The 16444-nt window shown below is 36.5% G+C and overlaps 1 protein-coding gene and 1 long non-coding RNA gene across 4 annotated transcripts in view; both read right to left on the bottom strand.

The window, feature by feature from the left end:
• The window catches only part of als2a (alsin Rho guanine nucleotide exchange factor ALS2 a), a 28645-nt gene extending 23932 nt beyond the window's left edge, over nt 1-4713 (bottom strand). For 2 of the 3 annotated variants that reach the window (XM_058787537.1, XM_058787534.1), the window contains exons 1-4: nt 4337-4713; nt 4196-4259; nt 3887-4035; nt 1273-2625 (exon numbers count right to left, since the gene is read on the bottom strand). In XM_058787537.1, coding sequence (XP_058643520.1) covers nt 1273-2625; nt 3887-4035; nt 4196-4218 — 1525 coding nt within the window. In that variant the 5' untranslated portion in view covers nt 4219-4259; nt 4337-4713. The remainder of the gene's footprint in view (nt 1-1272; nt 2626-3886; nt 4036-4195; nt 4260-4336) is intronic. The other variant, XM_058787535.1, reaches the window with a different exon arrangement.
• Nucleotides 4714-7971: 3258 nt separating this feature from the next.
• Nucleotides 7972-15898, bottom strand: LOC131547175 (uncharacterized). The gene is made up of 3 exons (XR_009272864.1): nt 15692-15898; nt 12040-13592; nt 7972-9893 (listed from the first exon to the last, which is right to left on the bottom strand). It is a non-coding gene; the product is annotated as an uncharacterized LOC131547175 (long non-coding RNA).
• Nucleotides 15899-16444: the final 546 nt, after the last annotated feature.

A 16444-nucleotide genomic window follows, 5' to 3' on the forward strand; every position in this document is an offset into this window, starting at 1 on the left:
ATAACTTATGCATAATTACATGCAAGTAACCCTAAACCAAACCCTACCCATATGGTAAGTACATGTAGTTAATTAATATTACTCAGTACTTAAATGTATACTTACACTGTAACAAGGACACCTTAAAATAAAGTGTAACCAAGTAAGTCATACAGGTTTGGAAGAACATGAGGGTGAGTAAATGATGACACAATGTTCACTTTTGGGTGAACTATCAATTAAAAGTGCACTCTGTAACGTTCTGTCTCGCTGACCAACATGACAGTGGTCTTAGAACTATGATCAATGTGGATGCAGCATCATGCAAAAGAACAGCTTTCAGTAACCGTCGTAGAAATACCCTGTGTGCAGTCATCCATGATTCATTTCTTCTGCAAGTGAAAGTGTTTTGCATAAAAGGGGGTTACCAAGACATAAATAGTAGCAAGTTAAAGTACCAAGATAAAGTACATAGTATTTGGCAGGTCATATGTGACCCTGGAGTACAAAACCAGTCTTAAGTCGCTGGGGTATATTTGTAGTAATAGCCAAAAATACACTGTATGGGTCAAAATTATCGATTTTTCTTTTATGCCAAAAATCATTAGGATATTAAGTAAAGATCATGTTCCATGAAGATATTTTGTAAATTTCATACCGTAAATATATCTCAACTTCATTTTTGATTAGTAATATGCATTGCTAAGAACTTCATTTGGACGATTTTCTCAATATTTTGATTTTTTTGCACCCTCAGATTTTCAAATAGTTGTATCTCGGTCAAGTATTGTCCTATCCTAACAAACCATACATCAATGGAAAGCTTATTTATTGATGTATAAATCTCAGTTTTAAAAAATTGACCCTTATGACTGTTTTTGTGGTCCAGGGTCACATATGTTCTTACCATTGCTCAACAATATGGATGGCAAACTGAAGCCAGTTAACGAAAAATGTACTGCATGGCCACCGAAACACGTACATTCATTTATTTTGCAAATTTAAATGTTTGTTTTTTTTCTTGCATTTCTACATTGGTTTTGCAAATTCTGTTCATTTCTCACCAGCATAATAATATTCAGTTGGCTAACGCCTAACTAAAAACAAAAGTCATCTTTTGTGATGATTAGCAAGTGAAAACTTTGGCCGGGCCACTAAAACCTAAACTTTAGAAGAAACCAACTTATTGTTGCGTCCTGATTGGTTGATTGAGACAATGCACTGATGTAGAATAAATGAAATATTATAGCCTCTGATTAAACATTTTATAAAATAAAATGGGGTTCACAATACCTGGAGAGAAGCCAGGTAAAGACCCTCTGCGATTACGTGCTTCAGCGTCCTCTAACGTGATGTCAGTCAGACTGGTGCTCTTCTTGCCTTGAAGAGGATCTGCTGGACAGAAGTCCATTCCAGCTGCCTCTCCTTCCCCCAAACAGGACTCAAATAAACATCCATTGCTAATCACGAGGTCACTGATGCAAACGCCTCCATCCACACTTGAGTGCTGTGAAGAATCATCAGAAGTGGAATCCAGTGTTGGTATTAAATGGAGAGAGTGTTTCCGGTCTGTGACAGTATCTGATGCACAGCGTTGTCTGTATCTTATATCAGTTCCACTCAGTGCTGGTGAAGAGGGACGTAGTGTAAGCTCATCACTTTGGTCTGATCGGAAAGGACATGTAAGTGACGCCTGACGGCTCGGAGGATGGGAACCTCCCAACGAGGCGACCTCGGCCTGCTCAGCGAGGGTCTGCTCCAAAATTCTTTTGAGGTAGTCTGTCAGAGCTTGCTCATCAGGGTAGGGATTGCTTTTGGTTCGTCGTAGACGTGCATGTCCGGTTTCGGATAAAGCAGGGACTGGTTGAGCCTCCTGGCTTGTTGTATTTTGCTGAGATCCGACTGAAAAACGTGGGTATTCGCAGATGTTCTTCAAGCTCAACGGGGATTCTTCGAAGTGGGCTGAGGAGTTTTTGCTTTGTGGTGTCTGAGCTGGAGAACTCTGTCCTGACCTTCGGCCTTCTTTAGAATCAGTCAGTTCCACTCCAAGTGGGCAGTAATGATCATCAGAGATAATAACATGGTCATCCTTGTCAGTCATGGTGTAACGGCTCTGCTTACACTGCCCACATCTATCCCGAGCTTGCTGACTGTCCTCTGGGGGAGAAAGAATCTGAACCAGAGCCAGGCTGTGAAACCCACCACAAGCGATCTGAACCACGTATCTTCCCACAAGATGCTCCACCTTCTGGGGTTTCCATACCGGGAATATATTGGTGACTAGTCCCAGCTGGCAGCCACTACCCCACGCCCACACCTCATGCTTTCTTGACAGGGCCAGAGTGTGCTGTGCTCCACAGGCCACATTCAGGACTCGGACCAGTTGCGGAGGATGGATCTCGCCATCCACCACATTAACAGGAGTGGGACTGGGTACCTGGTCCATTCCAGAGACGCCACACTGCCCATGAGAGTTCTCCCCCCACATGTGGACGAGGCCATCCTCCGTTACAGCAGAACAGTGATAGCTGCCCGCTGACACATAGATCACACGCTGACCACTCAGGGCGCTCTCTATAACAGGGCCGGCAGGCTGAGATTCGACTCGTTTCCACGGCTGCTCGCCAAAACTATACACATGCCCATCTGAGAGAGAAACATGTTTGACAATTACACAATACTGTCCAAGAGACCAGTCTTTTTATTTCTATTTATTAGGCATAAGTTTTTACGCATACATTTTTCTCATATCATGAGAAATCTAATTGTACTTTGTTTTATTTTAAATACAATTCAATGAAATGAAAACATACTCTAATAAAACTCCTAAAAATTTATTACCGAATCTTAAAAGCGTGTTCATTGCAACCAAGCAGAATAAATGGTTATGCGCAACTTTTTTTTATATCAGCTGCCAAAAATATTAATCACTGCCCACATGTATTGGTCTATTCACTGTTCAGGAATTGGTAAGGTAATAAGGTGGAAGAAGGATTGGTACTAATAGATAGATAGATAGATAGATAGATAGATAGATAGATAGATAGATAGATAGATAGATAGATTAAATTAGATTAAAAAAAAAGCAGATTAAAAAAACAACCTATTTAAGGGGTCAAAGAAAGGGTGAAACACAGCCATCAACTAATATAGGAATAAATTAAGTTAAAAAAATATAAAAGATCATTTTTATCCAATGACGTATGAATTACACACACCTTGCAGAATCTGTAAGCTTTAAAAAAAGATACACTGTAAAAAGTGACAAGTTGACAACTTAAAAAAAATGAGGAAACCCGTTGCCTTAAAGTTATTAAGTAAATAATAATTTAAAAAATAAGTTAAGTGAATTGTCAAGTTAACAACTTTTTTTTATTATTATTATTTAATTAATAATTTAATAATTATTAATTAATATTTAATTAATAATTTTAAGGCAACGGGTTTCCTAAAAATTTTTTAAGTTAAGTCAACTTATCACTTTTTACAGTGTATGTACATTTTTCTTATTCTGTTTAAAGATCATATTTTTAATACTTTCAGAAGCTAAACAAGATACTTGCATGTTTCCTAAAAGACAAAATAAGAAAAATTACCCTGATCGTCAACTTCAGAAACATTTCTCTTGCCTCAAATTACTTTCTTGAGCATCAATGAATGTCCGAAGCTTTTGCGACTGTTGTGTTATGAGTGCCTCAATTGTCCTCATGGTGAAAAGATGGATCTCAAAATCATACAGTACTAATAAAAACATGCAATTTTTATGATCCGTCTGATTTTTTTATTTTTGTTTTTTAAATCCCAGATTTGCCAGATTCTGCAAGGTGCATGTAAACTCTCGACTACAACAGTATGCAATTGAATTATGATGAGGTCATTTCATCTTCATTTCATTCTTCATTCTGACCTTCTGTCAGCAGAAGTCCATGTAAAGTCCCCAGTGCAGCATGAAGCACTGGCCTGGACAGCAGCAGTCTCTCTGGGGTCACCCTGCAGAAATAGCCCTGCCAGCTGTAGAGCACACCTTTATCTCTAGAGCCCTCCTCTTGTCTAGAGCTGGAACAAACACATTCATTCTTCAATGTGCATGAACAACTGATGCAAAGAGCTGGGTACGCATTCTCCAAATGGACGGGGAAATAACAGCTTGCCGGTTTGTAACGAGACAGAAAGCACTTTCAAATAGTAACACATTACAATAGAAATAAGTACATACCTGCTCTGTTCCTCCATCAGCATGATTTAATCCATTTCAGACGGTTTGACTGCCACTCCAGCATCTAAATGACATAAAATAATGATTTAAAACGGACCTCACAAGCGAAAGTATCTGACACACGCCCTTACTCGCACTTACAAGCACTTCTGACCCATTAAAACCGCACGTGAGAGTAAACAGAAAGTAGTTCGGTTAAGTTCAATAAGCGTATTTACAAAACCGTGCACGTTGTTTTTAGTGAAACGTAACATCCCACAGAAGCTTACGGGAGGATGGCTGTCCGGTTTTGATATAATACGCCAAAGCTCGCGCTTCAACTTGACAGTAAGTTTGTTTGGGAACGACGGAAAGCGCGGAGGATCACAATACTCTGATTGTTCAGATTTAGGTAACGCGGATGTCGTCTGAAAATCATCTAATACTTTATTATTTAGATTTCTTTAACCCTGGAGATGAATGTATAATCAGGAAACCGTGAAACTTGTTTGATTAAATTTAAATAAAGGTTAAATGCAGCTGTTACTGCGAATAAGATGCTCATTTGAGCTGCACATTGTTTTGATCACCATTTTAATTGTATTTTTGTGTTTATTTAAATTTGTGTGTGTTGGTATTTTGGCAATCTAAAGTATTATTTCGAGCAACCCAACCAGTAAAATTGCTTTCAAATTGCAATTGGTATAATTTATAATAAATAATGTGTCATTTATATGTAACATAGTGTGTATGTTCTACTAAAACATTAAAGAAAATCATAAATGTATATGTGATCTATATGTGATCATGTAAATGTAGTTTACAAACAATTTGCGTTTGTTTGAGACATATGAAACACATTCTAATAGTATTTACCGTTTAATCATTCAGCATTTACGCCTGTATATTCAGAAAAAAAATTTTATTAAATTTTTTTATTGTTTGTTGAACGTTTGCATATGTGTGTTTTTGTTGAGCATCATATTTGATACATCAGTCTTTTATGGCTCATTAATATAGTGAGAATATGAAAAAAAACAAGTTCTTAAAAATTTCTATCAGTATAAAAGTTATTCTTACATTTACTTTGTAAACAAACAGTTTTCACAGTAAAAGCACATGTACAATGACCTGAAAGGAGGACGACAAATCAGACAAATCAAAAGGGACATAGCTGCTTGTGTGCAACAGGTTTTTCAGCAAAGTTTGGATCCAGTCGATAATTTGGAGGCCTTAGACATTTGCATATCATATATGCTACAGTAGGCCTTTTCTCCATCCTCCTGCATCTACATGCATAACATTCTCCGCATTCTAACCATTTCTGAGGCCCTGTGTGGTTTAACATTCTACTGTCCATCAAAGAGACCCCGTGCTTAAGAGCCATTAATTACGACTCAGCAATAGTGCAGACTCATGTGTCACTCTGAATCATACAAATACTAAGAGGATCAAAAGCATGATATGATAAAATGAGAAAGTGTGAAACTTCTTGTCATCATGGTGACTGTTTTTTTGGGGGGGTTTTTTTGCAGGAAAATGCAATGTGTTGCACTAACCAGCAGGGGGCACAACACTACTAGTACATTCATTTTAGCTGGAATCTCTTTCACTCAAAGTTTACCATGAACTATCCTGTAATGGTTTCATGGCTAATAAAGTTAGTGATTTGGCTGGTCAAAGGCGTAGCACCTCGCTTGAAATGGTGAGATGGTACTCCTCACATAACGCTAAAACCTACCTTATGTCATGACTTCCAAATGACCTCAGTTTTTTTGCTCAACAAACCAAAACAACAGCAACAAAAACCGAAACAATCTGTCTGACAGAACAAGACTCAGACAACCGCACTCTAAAAAACCATAATGTCACATAAAGGTTGGCTTGGAGGAAGAAAAAAAGGTCAACAGCAAGTAACATAAAATAGAAAACAGTAAAAACGACTTGGGTTTGGGGAGGAGAAACCACGAGCAGTAAAAAAGCCAGCGAAGGATTGGCAGGTATAAGATATCTCTGCAGGACACCCGCAGGAGCCCAGAGTCTCACACGCACACCCTCCACATCTCCTCCCCGAAGCTCTCGTTCGTGATCTCAGCTTGTTTTCGCTTTTAGTGTTTTCTATATAAAACACACAACTTTGCCCTGTGGAACTTGGCCCTACATTTTAGTATGTGTGGTCATAAACACTAACACGGAATGGTGGGAGAGGAAAGGGGTGTGTGTGTGTGTGTGTGAGAGCGAGGGTTTGTAGGCTTCACGACACATCTGTCCTGCTTCTGTAAGTGGACCCATCAGGCCGTGCAGACTCAAGCATGTGTAATGGTCACCTTGTCTGTTTAGACCAATTAGTTAAGTCCGTCTGTCACTCTCAGCATGTGTCAGGCCTCGCTCGACCTCTGCATCTGTTCTCTTTCATGCTGTGGAGATACGGGGGGGTTCAGCACTGATTTAATAGACAAGCATTAGATGGGAAGTTTAGGAATGTTTCACACCCATTGCCAAGCATTTCTACACAAGTCATTTATAAAACCCCTTTACATATAATTAGAACCTTCCTGAGTAAGTTCACCGCTGCGATGATGATGATGATAAGGATAAGGATAAACAGCATAGGCCTACTGTAAAAAAGATTAATTGTTTCAATTAATATTCGTATTATGCTCTCCAGTAATGATAATAATAAAAACAACTGAGAAACAAAACTAAGACTTATTTTCAGGGAATATACTGCCGGTGATAAATTTGGAATAATAATAAGTGTTAATGATCACCGAGGCATCATTTATTAAATAAAAATACAGTAAAAACAGTAATATTATTCCAATTTAAAATAACTGTTAGAAGATGTCAGAATGATTTCTGAAGGATCGTGTGACACTGAAGACTGCACTGTAAAAAAAAAAAAAAAGTTGAGCGAACTTAAAAAAATTTTTTTTACCAGCTTCAGCAGATTTTTGAGTTTGCTCAACTTATTTTTGTGGGAGATTCTCAAATTTTGTTGTATAAACTTAAAATGAACAAGTTGAGAAAACTCAAAAATCTGCTGAAGCTGGTTGCCTTAAAATTTTAAGTTGGCTCAACTTTTTTTTTGTGGAGTAACGGCTGCTGAAAATTCAGTTTTGCCATCACAGGAATAAACTACATTTTAAGTATTTTCAAATAGAAAACAGTTATATATATATATATATATATATATATATATATATATATATATATATATATATATTTATTTATTTATTTTCTACATTTTTCACTGTTTTATTACTGATTTAGAACTGTTTGTATTTTTGAATAAATGCAGCCTTTATGAGCATAAGAGGCTTTTTCAAAAACATTTAAAAATCTCAATTATTCTCTAAAAGTTTGTTTTATTGAGAATATAATTTTTAATTAGTGTATTCTGACATTTTTTCCAGTAAAAAAAACAAACAAACAAACAAACAAACATTTAAACATAAAATACAGTAAAAACCAAAAAAAATAGTCAAAATATATAGCTCTATTATTTTTCATATTTGCTCTTCAATAAAGGATGTTTCTACTGGAAATCTATACAAAAATGCTGATTAAGAAGATCATTTTCACATGTTGCTTACAAATTGTTTTGCTGTTGTTACACGCTGTGGGTGCGTTGACTCTTCTGCCACCATTCATCGGTCATTTTGTCACTGTCGTCATGCTCTCCCACAGCTCTCTGCTGTCCTTTGTCCCATCAGCATGTGCTTCTAATACATCCCCTGTATCAGGGCTTATCTGCAGCTGGTCTCATGCGCTGTGTGTTCATCTGTGTGGGAAAAGAATGTGTGTTCAATGTGTTTCAGCATTAATGGCCGAGTGTGAACCGCAGTAAACTCATGCACTGACTGTGGTCCAACCTAACAAAGACCTGAGCCAATGACCTCGCATGAGCCAAAGTAAAGCACTTCACCAGCACTGCAGCCCACCTGTGCTGTTTCTTGTGTATTTACTGGTACTCTTTTGAACTATCTAAAATGAAACTTCAGTTTCACTGCTCTCCCAGTTTCAGACAGCTAGATGAAATGATCCACTGAGGAGTCGAGTGATCTGAGAGCAACACTGAGAAACTTCACATTGTCTATAAGAGGAAGCAGCTGTGGTTTATCAAGGAGGTTTTTGACAGCGGAGCCGCGACATGACAGCAGTGAACAAGAGACTCGCTCTCAAAAAACCTGGACTTTTATTTAACTTTTAACCCGTCCTGCTGGAAAGACCATCTCAAATTATATGATTCTCCATGCTGGTCGTTGCTAGTGGTATATAAAAACCATGCTGTTTACCAGCAAAAAATAATGAATAATCTGGTAAATGTATGTTAAATGAACTGATGAACAAAGCTATTATTACCCGGAACAGCTGATTTTCTTGTTTAATTAGATGCACACACACACACACACACTTCTTTTTTTTTCGATTTTTATGTTTTATATATTTGTTCAATAATTTCTCCAACTTCTTTGGTGTTTTAGAAATATAACCTGAAACTGTTACATTAAAGAGCTATTTCTGCCAGATTTAACCCATATAGCTTTGGTGGTATAAGTTAATGTATTTGGGTTTATTCAGCGACATTTTTTACTTGAAATTTTTTTTTCCATTTTTACCATTTTTCGGTGCATGCACACACAGTTTTTTTTTTTTTTTCGTAGCCTATGTTTTATATATTTGTTCAATAATTTCTCCAACTTCTTTGGTGTTCTAGAAATATATCATTTTTTAAATGTTTTAAATTTTTAAACTTTTTTTCATTTAAAATGCATAAAACCTAGTGTGGTATCTTGTAACAACAGCACTCTATAACATTTTATAATAATTTATACAGCTTAGGTATAAGCTGTAGATTCCAACTTTGATATGCAGCAAATAAATGTGGGAATATATATATTATATATATATATATATAAAATATACAGATTTTTTTTTTTTCAAAATACAGCAAATAAATACAGCAAAAAACAAACACACAAAAAGTTAAAACTAAGTGTTATAAATATCCCCAAATAAAATAATAATAATAAAGATAATAATAATAATAAAAATACCATATTTACATTACATTTACATTTAGTCATTTAGCAGACATATGTCCGTGTTTACATTTTGATTTTGTTCTATTTGTTAGGGCAAATGTGTACCAGGACAAAAGACAACAGTCTCATGTTTTTTTCATAAATTACACAGACTGTGTATTTGGCCTTTACATGACTAGGCCACAGAGAAGCAATTTCACTTTACACAATGGACCAAAATCATTTGAAAAAATGACAACATTATTTACAACAATCGAAGCATATTTATCACTTTGCTTGATTCCAGTTCACATTCTCTAGTGTGCAGAGCATTTAGCGGCTGCATGATGCAATAACCACAGGAGACATCATTTCAACAAACGCTGCTCTAAGCAAATCGGTGAGTGATGCGCTGAACGCTCTGATCCTGCTCGTTTCCATCATTCTGCAGGCAGAGGAAGCAGCTGGGCTCAGAAGAGCGCTGAGGTCTCTTTGGGGAACCAGGGGGAGAGATCCAGGCCTCTACACCCATCACAGTCCCACAGCGGCGGATCAGTGATCAAAGCCAGACATGTGGCGGGTGTGATGGGCAGAGGGAAATGAGGTGGGTTGCGCGGTGTGGATGGGGGTGGATGATGTAGCGCATTGGGCCCTGGATGGAGAGGGGGATGGAGGGGGTGTAGGAGAGCCGGCTGAGGAATGAGAGCATAGCAGTGGAGGGTGAAACAGAGGCCTCAGTGCAACATCATGGGGACAAATGTGAGGAGACGGTTGTTGTATTAATTGCTTTAGCATGTGTTAAGACAAAGGGTAAAGATGTGTGTGTGTGTGTGTGCGCGCGTTTTTGTGACAAATGAGGACATAAATTTGTATAATGACAAGAGTATGACATAGGCATTACAAGGAGAAAGTGACTTTTCAAAACGCTTATAAATCACGCAGAATGGAGTGTATTGAAAATCTGAAAGGGGTAGGGTTAGGTGTAGGGTTGGAGTGGGGCACATACAGTTTGTACAGTATAAAAACCATTACGCCTATGGGATGTCCCCACTTTTCACAAAAACAAACATGTGTGTGTGCGTGAGAGACACTTAAATAACTGGGTTTAAGGATTTTATGTGATGAGCTTTGCTTCGGACACTTTTCCAACTTAACAATTTCTAATAAATGTTAACACTTTATGGTTCAAATTGTTATCATTATTTAAAGGAATAGTTCACCCAAACATGGACATTTTGTCATCATTTACTTACCCTCATGTTGTTCCAAACCTGTGTAAGTTTCTTATGATGAACACAAAAGAAAATATTTTGAAGAATTTTGAAGGACTAAATAGTTGTTGGTCCCCATTGACTTCTATAGTAGGGAAAGGAATACTATGGAAGTCATTGGGGACCATCAACTTTTTGATTACCAGCATTCTTCAAAATATCTTCTTTTATGTTCAATATAAGACAGAAACTCATACAGGTTTGGAACAACATGAGGCTGAGCAATTAGTTAATATACACACACACAATTTTCTACAGCATTTCCTGAATTTATATTATACTATTATTCATTGTTAATTCATATTCATTCGAACATTAATTAACTACATTATTTAACAAGAACAATGGAAAATATTTCTAAACAATTTATTAATTTTAATTTCAATCTTTACTAACATAATATACATTATTAAAATCAAAAGTTGTATCTGTTAATATTATTTGATGGACCTGAGATATCATGAACTATCAATTGTCACACACTCGGCTGACTCCAGGGAGACGAGGAACTTCGGGATAAACACTTTATTGACATACATTCTACTAAGGCTATACACGTAGTGACATTCATTGACAAACATACGACTAAGACTTAAGAACACTGGGGAAAACGAGATAATTAATAACACAGGACTGGAAACGAATTAACTAATGATGACAAACTAGGACAGGAACTCCAAATAAGGACATGAGAGGAGGGAAAACACGGGACGCGGAGACACATTCTGACATCAATGAACCGTTAACAAAGATTAATAAATATTTTAACAAATACATTGCTCATTGTTAGTTCATGCATTAATGTTAAATCATGGGACTTTATAGTAAAATGTTACTGTAAAACTTTACATTAAATTTTTTTTATATTAACTAAGATATATAAATGTTCTAAACATATTGTTCATTATTTATTATTATTATTATTATTATTGAATTGTCCATTATTATATTTATTACTATCATTATTTTTGTTGATTATAAGTTAACAAATGCATTAACTAATGTTAACAAACAAAATGTTATTGACACAATTAGGCATAATCTAATACAGGCGTTTTCAAGTTTACTGTGACAGCACCCGTATCAGAATAAGCCTACTTCCCTACTATACATTATGATAACATGATGGAGTATGTTCGGGTTGTTTTTGAACTGCACACATACTAGAATGCACTTGATTAATGGTCAAGAAATAAGTTCTTTATCAAATGGCAGTATAAACAAAATCAGGATACATTTAAAATCAGTATACAGTATACATTTACAGTATTTACACATTTGGGGGTTCCTTACTGTATGCAGTAGTTATCGCTGCACATTGAACTGGGATAGGATAAAATATTTTTCCAATAAAACATTACATATTTCACCATTAAGCAACACTGCTGGCATTGAATGTAATTACATCCGTTTGTTTGAGCAGTCTAAATAACATTGACTCAACTAATAGGGTGTGTGTGTGTGTCCAAATAATGGAAGACTGATTGTTTCAGAACAAACTTGTTTGAAAAAAGTTTGTCGCTATACTTTTTGGTGTTGTTAGCGGTGTGGAAATTACACACTTTACCTTTAAGAGTATATGGGGCACGCTTTTGGAGGACGGTGGAGGAATCGTCTTCTGACGAATTCTGACAGCCGTGCTGGACGACTCTCACATGCCTGACCAGGAAATGAGAAACAGGTGCACAGATGAAAGAAGAGAATCTACAGAGGGGCCCTGAAAAGTGAGGGCCTCAACCCTACTTCTCCTTCACTCTTTCCCCCACATCACCTGTCATACATACTATGTCTCTCTCGCTGAGCTGACATGTAACCCGAGGACACTGAATTAAGCACCATATATTGGTCTTTTTTTATTAGAAGTTACTGGACTTCTCACTCAGGGGGAACTTCCTGTCTCCTGTTGCCATCTTCTCTACCTGCTTTGGGTATATTACTTTCTGCTTGATTCATGCTGTATGTTTTCTGATTGTGACTGCTTGAGGTACAGTCATATTTCAGAGTTGAAATGATCTGTCTTAAATCACTGCTTACCGTAAAGCCAGAGTATCGGCCAGGCTTTAGTCTTATCTCATTGGCCAGCTTCATAAATTGTTGTCGGGGGCTTAATACATCACCTTTTTTTGGTTCTGGTTGTGATGTTACATAAGTTGAACATCAATATGATTCTATTAACAGTGGGTGCACCTCACAAAACCTGTGAAGAAGTCATATTTTACTAAATATATAATGCATAAAGGAAATTGAGCCTGTTATTATTATTATTATTTATATATTTTTGCATTGTGACAATGTATTCACAATGAAGGTCGATTGTACTAAATTTGTGTTTTGTTAAAAAAATCATCATCATTGTTAATTATATATAATTATATAATATAATAATTATATATATAATATAAATAAATAGATAAATCATAAATTATAATAATAATTACAATTATTAATAATTATTTAAATCAGCAAATTTAAATACTGTATTACAGTTACAAGAATTGAATGGAAAATATTTTTAAAAGTAAAATGTATAGAAAAATGTAAAAACTTTTCTTTTAGTATTTATTATATTTTTTTCTTTTGCTTTCATGGTAAAAATGTGATTTGGACATGTTTTCGTGAGATTCCACCCTCAGTGTCAGTTGTTTTGAATGTGCTTTAAAAAATTGTTATGAGGAGATGTAAAGGATTTTGAGCAACGTAAGGTCGGCATGGTCTAAGTGCAAACCAGTAAAACATACAAAGGTTCCCTCAGAGAGGTTAAAAATGTTTTTTCTGTTCTGTCCATCTCATTATTTTCACATCTGGAATGCACATCTGTGGTTGATGTGACATTTAGACCTGATTAAAGCTGAGGTGGTATGAGCACTACTTCCCTCATGCTCCGGTGACCCGCAATGCTTGAGAATTCCATCCAAACTTGTAAACCTCCAGTCCAAACCCTCTTTTGCCTGAGTGCCGGGGCTTTACGAGGTTGTCAGGTGGTGTGTGCACTGTGTGAGATCAGTAATGCGCCAGCAGGGATTGATCCCAGCCCAGCGAGGAACGGTCTTCCCAAGGCCTGGCACAGGGCAGGCGGTGAGTCACGCAGAGGGGAGCAAACTCAGCAAGGCTGATGATGTCCTGTGAATGAATATTTACAGAAATGAATATCTCAAGTCCTATTACTGATCCTTAAATGCCAAGCATTCAGTCATTGATGCCAATGTAGAATATTGATATTTCAAAGCAAAATACAAATTATAATAATTTTCTGAGAACTAAAAAACAAGTGTAGACTGTAAAAAATTACTGTGATTTTAACGGTAAAAAACTGTCAAAATGCTACAGTAAAAACCTGTTAAATGGTTAACGGTAAGTTCCTGTAAAATTTACAGGGGAAAAACCGTAAACTGACTTTCCCAGAATTCCCTGCGTAAAGTGTGAATGACACTGTGCATCTTCTATATATGTTATTATTTAAAAGCTGCTTGTGATGGGCTTTGGTTCATCATGTGACTTTCTCATCACCACCTGCATTTGGTGGTTATCAGTATATTTCAAAGGTACAAAACAGATTTCAGTACTTTAATAGGTTGGTATATTAACATTATATCAGTTAATGAAATTACGGTATTTAACTGTAAATTTAAGTTAAAACGGTAAAACCTAAAATGTCGTTACCGTATTTTTTTACGGTAGAATTCCGGCAACCACAGCTGCCGTTTTTTTACCGTAAATTTTACGGAATTTTATTACAGTGATATCTTAAAGTGTAGCAGTAACTGATAATTAATTCCTAATCTTTAGTTACTCAAAGTTTGCTTAAAAAATGGCATAAGGCTAAACAATGATTCAAAGAATACCATTCACAGGATCAAAAACCATTCAATTTATCAGTTTATCAAAGGCCTCTCCGTGTCTTAGGATATGTGAACTATAGGTAAAAGTAGCTCTTTTGTTACAGACAGTCTTGCTGCTCAAATAAAAAGGCGGCTTTTGGCATGAGTACACTTGTACTCTTGCTTTCAAGTACATTGAAAACACATGTCTGGAAGCTGATAAAAGGCACACTTTTCCTCCATAAATTGGCAGAGACTGTACATTCACACACACATATATAAATTAATGGACTAAGCATTGCAGTAATGTCATCAAGCACATTACTCTTATTTGGATAGCTGTATCATGACCTCTCCAGTGACTGCGTATTTATGAGCCCTTCAAAATCCCTGGCCGTTGCGAGAACAAATGATGAAGATAAGCAATGCATGGCCTGTGTTCAATTCATTCCTCCAGCGCTCCTATACTGTGTTTATGAGTGTCCAGCCTAATGACAGCTACGCTGTTAACCAAGTGCATCTCAGTTACACACCATAAATCATCAAGACTTTTGGTGCTCAGGAAATATACCTCCAGTCATATTCCAAACGGCAAAGTATATTGCTTTCATAACCTAAATTAGGGACTGTATACTTTTACTGTAGAATTTGCAGCAGAGCTGAATTTTGGTCCTCTCATTTATTTACATATTAGACCAAAAACACCAGTATAGAATAAAGGAGACCTTTTTTTTTTACACAGAACAAAGTGTGGTTGTTGGGTAGTGCCTGAAATGGCACTTTTAGGGTGTTCATGAAAGTTAAATGTTTCTTTAGCAACCTAACAGTGTTATACACTGTAAAAAAAAAAAAAAAAAGTTGAGCGAAGTTAAAAAAAACTTTTTTTACCAACTTCAGCACAGAAGTTGCATCTGAAGCAGCATACAGTAAGACCAAACATACAGTATGTGGACCCTTCTGATTAACAGGTTTGGCTATTCCGGTAATTCCAGTGAAAACAAATTAAAAAAATTGCAATACAGAGGTGGCATGAATGCATTTACACCGTGTCCAAGCCAGACACATATCATGCATTCGGAGCTTTTATGATAAGGTTCTCATCCAAAACATGCAACTATCTCCGCAGTATGAGTGAAAGGTGGTTTATAACATAAATTAGAAGGCTACAAACGAAGTACTAATACATTTATAATAAATTATCTGTTAAAGAAATAGATTTTTCACTATTAGATTTGTGGCATGTATAAGGCTGCTAGTTACCAATTCATACTAAACTACTTATTAATAAAGCAATTTCAGCCTTATTGTAACAAATACCACAGTTAAAGTATATTTTGTATGGGTAAGTGCAAGGTCAAACTGGAAAGGTTCCAGATGCTCAAATAATATAAGATGGCCTACCTCATATTTCTGCCCTGGTTAGCCTTGTTTGTGCCACAGGTTCTAGATATTCTTGTCCATGGCTGAGCAATGGATGGTCTTCGAGCTGGTCTCAATTTTCTGCAAAGTTTAGCTCCAATCCAGAACAAACTCCTGAAGACCAGTGGTTCTAGTTCATCCCGAGACTTTGCGGTCTTTTCTTTCCCACATATTACAGCGATTCCAAAGTTCCTGGAAAAGATCAACATGTTATGAAACCAGTCGCTGCAGATTGTGATAAGAGTTCTGATAAGAGTAGAAATGGACAAATGAAAAATAAAATAAAAAACATGCTAAAATTGACATGAATCGGAGTAGTAACACCTGAAGACGCACTGTTTTTTTGGCTCTTGTTCATAAAATGAACTGATTGATCCACTTTGTTTCTGCAGCATTGGAAGGGACATTTCCAGCATTCTTCACTCTTCTTCTTTCCTCCTTTCTTTTTTATTTACAAAGAAGACTAAAACATCTGTGAGCACAGATTTGAGCTGAATAAAAAACTTGTAAAAACTGTCCTAATGTAGAGCTGTTTTATGTTGGTGACTCTAATTCAGGGGAAGAATTTCAAGTTCAAGTTCTTGAAATATTTGATATTCATTTCTGTTACATTCTAACATTGTCATTGGCTGTTCTCTACAACACCTGTGGGAGATTCCAGTTGTTCAGAAGCCCCTGTTGGGCCGGTGGCCTTCCTATCAGCTGCCAGCGTAACATCAGTTGAGCATCTTCTAA

Source organism: Onychostoma macrolepis, chromosome 09 (genome assembly GCF_012432095.1).
Source record: "Onychostoma macrolepis isolate SWU-2019 chromosome 09, ASM1243209v1, whole genome shotgun sequence".
In the NCBI taxonomy this organism is placed as follows: domain Eukaryota; kingdom Metazoa; phylum Chordata; class Actinopteri; order Cypriniformes; family Cyprinidae; genus Onychostoma; species Onychostoma macrolepis.